The following is a 9,488-nucleotide window of genomic DNA, read 5'->3' on the forward strand; positions in this document are numbered from 1 at the left end:
TGCAGTAAATGCTAGAATATAAGCGAATCGAATATTTTTGGTAATACAATATTCACCTTGAATTTATTTTGGTCCTGTTGACAGCCCTCGATAAAAATAAAAAAAATTTCATCTATGGATATTTATCTTTCTGACTAACTTCCTCTCCTCCCCTGGTCTTCTCTGATTGGATGACTGCCTCTCCCAGGCCACTCCCCGCTTGATGGAGCCCTATTACTTTGTGGAGGTGCAGGCCCCAGCTGATTGTGTGTCTGCGGTCTACACTGTGCTGGCCCGTAGGAGGTGAGCCCCGATCTGCCCACTGCACCCCTGACCGGGAGCATGCGGGCACACTGTACGCTTATGATGGCCCAAATACTCGTTAGTGGTGGGTGCGGTATTTTTCTGCAACCATTGTGCAAGTTTTAATTCTGGCAACCCGGTGAAACAACCCACAGTCATTACGGACTGCATTAAGGTCCCCTCTGGTAGAGTCTGTTCTTACCCGTCTCTCAGTCTCCCAGCTCCAACGCTCAGATCTCCAGACGCTCTGGTCTTGCCACCCTGACGCTACGCTGCTGTAGCAGGTACAGACGCACCCAGTTCAGACCCTGATCAGATTCTCAGCACACAGCTCACAGAAGCGTGTTTAAGGCACGCTTTCTCTCGCTATACAACCAGGTTCCATTTCAGACCCACCGTCACTGGGGGGGGTGTGATTGGTTGGAAAATAGGGGTCAGAAGCGGGCAGCTTTATCACTCTGACCTGTGGTCATCATCCAGTCTCTGCCACCCGTTTGCTGTTTTTTTGACCTTGTATGCCCTCAATGAAATGTACCTCCAGCTCTGAAAGAGTCAGGCGTGTTCACCTGGCTGGCCACCGGTCCTTTGATCACTGAGAGGAGGAATGAGGATTTTTCAGATGCGCCAAACAGCATGTGGTGTCCAAACTGCACCTGTACTGTGTCTGTATACTTCCCACCAATGAGAATAACACAAAACCACTGTTGGCATTTTAAGAAAGCATCTGCTGTATTCATACACGCGTGTAAAATATGTTAGTTCCACGTTGTTGTGTGGGTGTTACATAGATAACGTTTGGCCCATATGAACCATATTCAAAAGTGATTGGCTCACATCACAGGAAGTGCTTGCTTATCCCTCCTATTATGTTTGGGGTCAGTTTGACCCCATTCAGTGTTTGACGCCTCTTAAAAACCAGTTAGCCTTATATATTCAAATACTATATTACTTTTTCTAATTTGGTTGGATTAAATGGTAAACATGCAATAAACATAATGCCATGCCAAGTCCTGTACCAACTTTATGTACAAAGGTGTTTTGCGTGGGGTCATTTATGAGTTCGCTGCACTAAATGTAATACTCATGTTCAATACTCATGAGCGCTTATGACTGTACAGAGAGATACTGAAGTCTACAATGCTCACGAGCACTTATGACTGTACAGAGAGATACTGTAGTCTACAATGCTCACGAGCACTTATGACTGTACAGAGAGATACTGTAGTCTACAATGCTCACGAGCCCTTATGACTGTACAGAGAGATACTGTAGTCTACAATGCTCATGAGCACTTATGACTGTACAGATACTGTAGTCAGCAATGCTCATGAGCACTTATGACTGTACAGAGAGATACTGTAGTCAACACCCCCCACAAGAAAGTGAGTTTTTCACAGATTTTTAATATTTATGAATGAAAGGCCAGTCAATGGGGAGATATTAAGAAGGTGACACACGTGTCAGAATGTTTCTGGTGCAGTAGTTTAGTGGCAGTTGAAATGTTGAGCTCAGTGTGAGGGTGATGGCTGCTGTGGGACGCTCGCGCCATCGCGCTGCAGGGTGCGGGTGTGTCGTTGGGCTCAGTGTGAGGGTTAAGCTGGCCGCTGTGGGACGCTAGCTCCATCGCGCTGCAGGGTGCGGGTGTGTCGTTGGGCTCAGTGTGAGGGTTAAGATGGCCGCTGTGGGACGCTAGCTCCATCGCGCTGCAGGGTGCGGGTGTGTCGTTGGGCTCAGTGTGAGGGTTAAGCTGGCCGCTGTGGGACGCTAGCTCCATCGCACTGCAGGGTGCGGGTGTGTCGTTGGGCTCAGTGTGAGGGTTAAGATGGCCGCTGTGGGACGCTAGCTCCATCGCGCGGCAGGGTGCGGGTGTGTCGTTGGGCTCAGTGTGAGGGTTAAGATGGCCGCTGTGGGACGCTAGCTCCATCGCGCTGCAGGGTGCGGGTGTGTCGTTGGGCTCAGTGTGAGGGTTAAGATGGCCGCTGTGGGACGCTAGCTCCATCGCGCTGCAGGGTGCGGGTGTGTCGTTGGGCTCAGTGTGAGGGTTAAGATGGCCGCTGTGGGACGCTAGCTCCATCGCGCTGCAGGGTGCGGGTGTATGTTTAGCGCAGCGCTGTGTTCATGCGTTAGCGTCACGCCGCCTTTCTCTTCCTCTGTGGCGCAGAGGTCACGTGACCCAGGATGCTCCAATCCCGGGTTCCCCGCTCTACACCATCAAGGCCTTCATCCCGGCCATCGACTCCTTTGGGTTCGAGACGGACCTGCGCACGCACACCCAGGGACAGGCCTTCTCCCTGTCCGTCTTCCACCACTGGCAGGTACGAGCCCATCCCACGCCGGGGGGGGGGGTGGAGAGGGAGGCCAGCTCAGATCACTCCTGTAGATAGATGCATGGCTGAGTCGCTGGCCATGTTTAAGGTCACCTTCTCATGGTGTGGTACAGGGACAGATGCAGATTTGGAGAGGCTGATTAGCCTGACATTCAGGAACCTGACGCTGAGATAGTTTGATATCCTAAGTATCCCGCTTTACTTCTGTCTCCCTCCTAATTTTACATCATTTTTTATTTTTGTGCGTTATCCTACGTGCTGTTAAAATAAACTACAACCTCAGCAATTTGTTTTCGTTGTTATTAGTTATTAATCACAGAGAAGTGATTTGTACTAGTACACGAGTCAGGAAAACCCTTGTTCAAAACAAAAAACCCTTTTTTTTACCGTTTCCTGTGTGCTTGCTCACCGAGCCCCTGGCAGCTGTCATGCAAGCGATGCGCGTCGCTAAGTAACGTCGGAATCCGAATGGAGTCTGAAATCGCCGCCTCTGTTCCCCACCGAACCCCTCTCTGGTGCTCTCTGCGGATTTCCCGGGGTACTGTAACGGGAGGGAGTGAATGAGTGGGCATTCCCAACTTTGCCCAGGATGTGGGAATCATGTTGCTCTTTGTAGTAACATGGTATTTCCATGACTTACCACCAGTGGGAAAACCAAAAATCTTCTGAATATCATTGCTCAGTTTTGGCAAGAAACAAATATGAACAAAACCGCATTTCCGAAAAGGTTATTAGGTTTCAGATACACCTGTAGTGGATACACCAATTTTTAATGCTGTGACCTCATTCTCCCATCTCTTATACTGGAGTAGTATAAAGACTAGCTGAAGTACCAAGATGTATTACTGTAGTGAGTTTTCATTGGATGGGAGCAGCGATGGCACCAGGCAGTGCAGGTACAGGTAAGCCAGCTGGGAATTGTAGTCTGGGTACTCATTTGTATGCAAATGGTAGGCAATACCTCTTAAAGGCACGGTGCATGCATTGGCTGTTCCAGCTTGCTGGCTGCAGGGTTGTAGAGGAGGACAGGCCTGATTGGCTGTTCCAGCTTGCTGGCTGCAGGGTTGTAGAGGAGGACAGACCTGATTGGCTGTTCCAGCTTGCTGGCTGCAGGGTTGTAGAGGAGGACAGGCCTGATTGGCTGTTCCAGCCTGCTGGCTGCAGGGTTATAGAGGAGGACAGGCCTGACTGGCTGTTCCAGCTTGCCGGCTGCAGGGTTGTAGAGGAGGACAGGCCTGATTGGCTGTTCCAGCTTGCCGGGCTGCAGGGTTGTAGAGGAGGACAGGCCTGATTGGCTGTTCCAGCTTGCCGGGCTGCAGGGTTAGAAAGGTTGACAGGCCTCTGGCTGGCTAGCTGGCCGGGCTGTATGTGCACTGCTCTCTCGGATCAGCAGCTGTGTTCCCCACACTGCAGAGTAACTGATCCGAGCTGACGGGGCTCTGGGCCTGTCGCCTTGCTGTGTGTGCCTGTGTGGCTCTGTGCGTATCGCTGTGACAGGCTGCATTTAATCTGATCCACTGGCTTATTTCTCTCTCCCTCTCTCCCTCGTGCTCTCTCTCTTTCTCTCCCTCTCTCTCCCTCGTGCTCTCTCTCTCTCTCTCTCTCTCCCCCCCCCCCCCGTTCTCTCGTGTGCAGATTGTGCCCGGTGACCCGCTGGATAAGAGCATTGTGATCCGGCCCCTGGAGCCACAGCCAGCCCCCCACCTGGCCCGAGAGTTCATGATCAAAACCCGGCGACGCAAGGTGACCCCGGGGCCCGCTGCACACCCACCTGCACACCTGCCCTACTGCCACACCCACCTGCACACCTGCCCTACTGCCACACCCACCTGCACACCTGCCCTACTGCCACACACACCTGCGTACCTGCCCTACTGCCACACACACCTGCCCTACTGCCCTACTGCTACACCCACCTGCCCTACTGCCCTACTGCCACACACACCTGCGTACCTGCCCTACTGCCACACACACCTGCACACCTGCCCTACTGCCACACACACCTGCACACCTGCCCTACTGCTACACCCACCTGCACACCTGCCCTACTGCCACACACACCTGCGTACCTGCCCTACTGCCACACACACCTGCGTACCTGCCCTACTGCCACACACACCTGCACACCTGCCCTACTGCCACACACACCTGCACACCTGCCCTACTGCCACACACACCTGCACACCTGCCCTACTGCTACACCCACCTGCCCTACTGCCCTACTGCCACACACACCTGCGTACCTGCCCTACTGCTACACCCACCTGCACACCTGCCCTACTGCCACACACACCTGCGTACCTGCCCTACTGCCACACACACCTGCCCTACTGCCCTACTGCTACACCCACCTGCCCTACTGCCCTACTGCCACACCCACCTGCCCTACTGCCACACACACCTGCACACCTGCCCTACTGCCCTACTGCCACACCCACCTGCGTACCTGCCCTACTGCCACACACACCTGCACACCTGCCCTACTGCCACACACACCTGCACACCTGCCCTACTGCCCTACTGCCACACCCACCTGCATACCTGCCCTACTGCCACACACACCTGCACACCTGCCCTACTGCCCTACTGCCACACCCACCTGCACACCTGCCCTACTGCCCTACTGCCACACCCACCTGCACACCTGCCCTACTGCCCTACTGCCACACCCACCTGCGTACCTGCCCTACTGCCCTACTGCCACACCCACCTGCATACCTGCCCTACTGCCACACCCACCTGCGTACCTGCCCTACTGCCCTACTGCCACACCCACCTGCACACCTGCCCTACTGCCCTACTGCCACACCCACCTGCATACCTGCCCTACTGCCACACACACCTGCACACCTGCCCTACTGCCACACACACCTGCACACCTGCCCTACTGCCCTACTGCCACACCCACCTGCATACCTGCCCTACTGCCACACACACCTGCACACCTGCCCTACTGCCCTACTGCCACACCCACCTGCATACCTGCCCTACTGCCACACACACCTGCACACCTGCCCTACTGCCCTACTGCCACACCCACCTGCATACCTGCCCTACTGCCACACACACCTGCCCTACTGCCCTACTGCCACACCCACCTGCACACCTGCCCTACTGCCACACCCACCTGCCCTACTGCCCTACTGCCACACCCACCTGCATACCTGCCCTACTGCCCTACTGCCACACCCACCTGCATACCTGCCCTACTGCCACACACACCTGCACACCTGCCCTACTGCCCTACTGCCACACCCACCTGCACACCTGCCCTACTGCCACACCCACCTGCATACCTGCCCTACTGCCACACACACCTGCGTCCCTGCCCTACTGCCACACCCACCTGCACACCTGCCACACCCACCTGCGTATCTGCCCTACTGCCACACCCACCTGCACACCTGCCACACCCACCTGCATACCTGCCCTACTGCCACACCCACCTGCGTACCTGCCCTACTGCCCTACTGCCACACCCACCTGCATACCTGCCCTACTGCCCTACTGCCACACCCATCTTCGTACCTGCCCTACTGCCACGCCCACCTGCGTACCTGCCCTACTGCCTCACCCACCTGCGTACCTGCCCTACTGCCACGCCCACCTCTTACCTGCGTTCCTCCCCCTAAGCCACACCCACCTCTCACTTGAGTACCTCCCCCTAAGCCACACCCCTGAGCCACACCCACCTCTCACCTGTACACTTACCTTGCTCCCCTGCACGTATACATACACCTCTCTCACTGGCACATTCTCTTCCATCTCTCTCCCTGTGTATTTAACCGCCTCTCTCTCCACCTTCAGGGTCTGAGCGAGGACGTCAGCATCAGCAAGTTCTTCGACGACCCCATGTTGTTGGAGCTGGCGAAACAGGATGTGGTGCTCAATTACCCCATGTGATGTCAGAGACCACACCCCCTCTCCCAAGCTCGTTCCTTCACTTCCTCAAAAACAACCCTTTCCTCTGGAATTTCTGTTTTTTTAGGTCTGTTGCTCAAAATGGGTTATTGAATTGATCAGATTGATTGGGGAAAACCCAAATTCACTGGAAGTCGATGGTTTGAGAGCCATGTTTCGTGTGGACAACTCCCACGTGCCGGACAGATAAACCCTCTTCAGATGCACACGGACGTCCAGCTCATGAATTTTTACGTGTATAAATTGTTGAAAATGTTTTGATAAGATGTGTTTTTTTTTTGTATTTGTCATCGCTAACTTGATGCTGAACATGTTTAAATAAAACCTGACCTGTTCAACCTAAATCAGATCTCTGCACATGGCTTTCGCTAAGTTCTGCCCGAAAAGAGCAATTATGTGAAGTTAAGCCACCGTGAAATTTCTACAGTAAATAATGGGGCACTGTCCTTTTCTGTTTGCATAGTCGCAGTTTAAATTACGCGCACAGTCTACTGCCAGAACTCTGCTTGGCCCCATTGGTACAGTCTGTATATCAGGTTGGAGAGGAGGTGCTGGGTGACTCATTCTGTTGCTTGTCTTACACTGTTGTAGTGCATTAATTTTGGTCCACAGTCAGGTATGGATGCAAAGGCAGAGATTGCCAGTGCATCATATATGATATGACTGGTTATTTTAGAATGTTTTCAAGGTAAGAATCATACAGAGTATGTCTTTAAAAGAAGAAACAGCCTGTCATGGTTCAGAACCGTGCACGTACTGGTCAGCACTCTCCAAAATCGAAGAAAAGAAAAGAAAATAAGCATAATAAAGAAAATAAGCATAATAAAAATTGTCAGCAGTTAGTTGACTACTGGTTCTCGCTAATGTGTGCTTTGTGTACTGCCCCCATCTGAGCAGAACGTTCTACATTGTTCTTGGGGATCCTAGGAATTTGTGCTTTAGAAAGGAACAGGTGACCAGAGTGGGTTATATTTTGATGCTAGCACTTAGGGTTGTGATATCTTCATATTTCTTTACTAATCAGGAAATACTCATTTTCGTTAGTGTGTGCTAAAAAGTGTGCCTTTATTTGCGTGTTATTTGGTATACTGGAAAACATCCAGACATCTGGGGATGTGTGTAGCTCAGTCAGTAGAGCAGCCGACTCGTGTTATTTACCCCCGCCCCCATGTGGGCAAGGGGGAGATCCCTGCCCTGGCACCTTCTGAAAGGAGGGAGGCTGTCCCACTGTCCCACGCTCCTTTAAAACAATACCTAGACCCCCGCTAAAGTCAGCCTTAAAGACCGTGAGTGGAATCGATCAGCCTTACAGACCGTGAGTGGAATCGATCAGCCTTAAAGACCGTGAGTGGAATCGATCAGCCTTAAAGACCGTGAGTGGAATCGATCAGCCTTAAAGACCGTGAGTGGAATCGATCAGCCTTACAGACCGTGAGTGGAATCGATCAGCCTTAAAGACCGTGAGTGGAATCGATCAGCCTTAAAGACCGTGAGTGGAATCGATCAGCCTTACAGACCGTGAGTAGAATCGATCAGCCTTACAGACCGTGAGTAGAATCGATCAGCCTTACAGACCGTGAGTAGAATCGATCAGCCTTACAGACCGTGAGTAGAATCGATCAGCCTTACAGACCGTGAGTAGAATCGGTCAGCCTTACAGACCGTGAGTAGAATCGATCAGCCTTACAGACCGTGAGTAGAATCGATCAGCCTTACAGACCGTGAGTGGAATCGATCAGCCTTAAACACTGGATTAACAGACATCACGTACAACACTTTGTGCTCAGCTGGGTCTTCTTTCCGGTTGTGGTTATTGTTGAGGGGGCTTAGAGTTGTATCCATTAGCATACTCCTGGTTATTGTAATGCAGGTGGATTAACAGACATAACATGCTCAGTGCCTGGCTTTTCTGGGCACACAGTAGTGGAATGAACCTCCTGCAGTGATCATGACAGCAGAATCACTGGTCATGTTCCTACGCAGACTGAAGACCCACCTCTTCAGACTCCATTTTGGTTCCCCTCCCATCCCCACCACCTCACACTCCCTTGTGGTTAGGATATTTTTATGGTTTCAGGTTATGATATTTTATGGCTTATGTTTTCTTCTTAGGGCATGTTATGGATGTAATGTATGTTTTCAGAATTTGTATTTTTGTTCTTGCTTTGAACTTTTGTTCATTCCATTAACTAGCTTGCTAGCTAATTAGCATTTAGAACTTTAATGATTTTCATATACTGCAGACTAAACTTCTGTCTAGTTACTGTTTCCTGGCATGAACGTATGTATTTGTGAAAAATATGCTCACCTCTGCTAAAAATCTATGCATTGAATATAATAGCAAGCAGTGTATTCAGGATAGGGGGGCAGAAGGTTGGTTCTGAATTGAGACACAACTCGAGGAGTTTACCTTCGATGATGTCATCATTGGGTGAGTTCTCCATCATCAGGGTTCCCCTTGACACCCCATCGTAGGCCAGAGCTTGGGATGATGGGTGGGGCCAGTTGGCTTGCCTGTCAGAGCATGGGCTTCATTACATTTACATTACTGGCATTTAGCAGACACTCTTATCCAGAGCAACTTACACAACTTTTACATAGCATTTACACTGCATCCATTTATGTAGCTGGATATATACTGAAGCAGGTTAGGCCCCTTGCTCAAAGGTACAACAGCAGTGTCCTGCCTAGGAACCTGCAACCTTTAGGTTACAAGACCAGTTCCTTACCCATGATACTACACTGCTGCCCCCTTCAGCCAGTGATGGACGTGTCCATGTCACGCCATGACAGGCAGGTTGGTGCGGGAGTGGGTGAGGCTTGTGGGTCACATGACCCTCCCAGGATGACACATCCCTGAACAGAGACATGAAGGATCCCCGGAGTCATTGTTTTGCATCCTGCCTATTTTAGTTCTGTGACAAAAATAGAACCCATAATTCTAACCTAATTCTAAAT

General features: G+C 51.5%; 1 protein-coding gene across 2 annotated transcripts in view; it reads left to right on the forward strand.

Moving 5' to 3' along the window:
• The window catches only part of eftud2 (elongation factor Tu GTP binding domain containing 2), a 28,362-nt gene extending 21,488 nt beyond the window's left edge, over window positions 1-6,874 (forward strand). For both annotated transcript variants that reach the window (XM_035398042.1, XM_035398041.1), the window contains exons 25-28: window positions 188-282; window positions 2,444-2,597; window positions 4,245-4,352; window positions 6,417-6,874. In XM_035398042.1, coding sequence (XP_035253933.1) covers window positions 188-282; window positions 2,444-2,597; window positions 4,245-4,352; window positions 6,417-6,512 — 453 coding nt within the window. In that variant the 3' untranslated portion in view covers window positions 6,513-6,874. The remainder of the gene's footprint in view (window positions 1-187; window positions 283-2,443; window positions 2,598-4,244; window positions 4,353-6,416) is intronic.
• The last annotated feature ends 2,614 nt before the right edge of the window (window positions 6,875-9,488 follow it).

This window comes from Anguilla anguilla, chromosome 17, assembly GCF_013347855.1.
Source record: "Anguilla anguilla isolate fAngAng1 chromosome 17, fAngAng1.pri, whole genome shotgun sequence".
Lineage (NCBI taxonomy): Eukaryota > Metazoa > Chordata > Actinopteri > Anguilliformes > Anguillidae > Anguilla > Anguilla anguilla.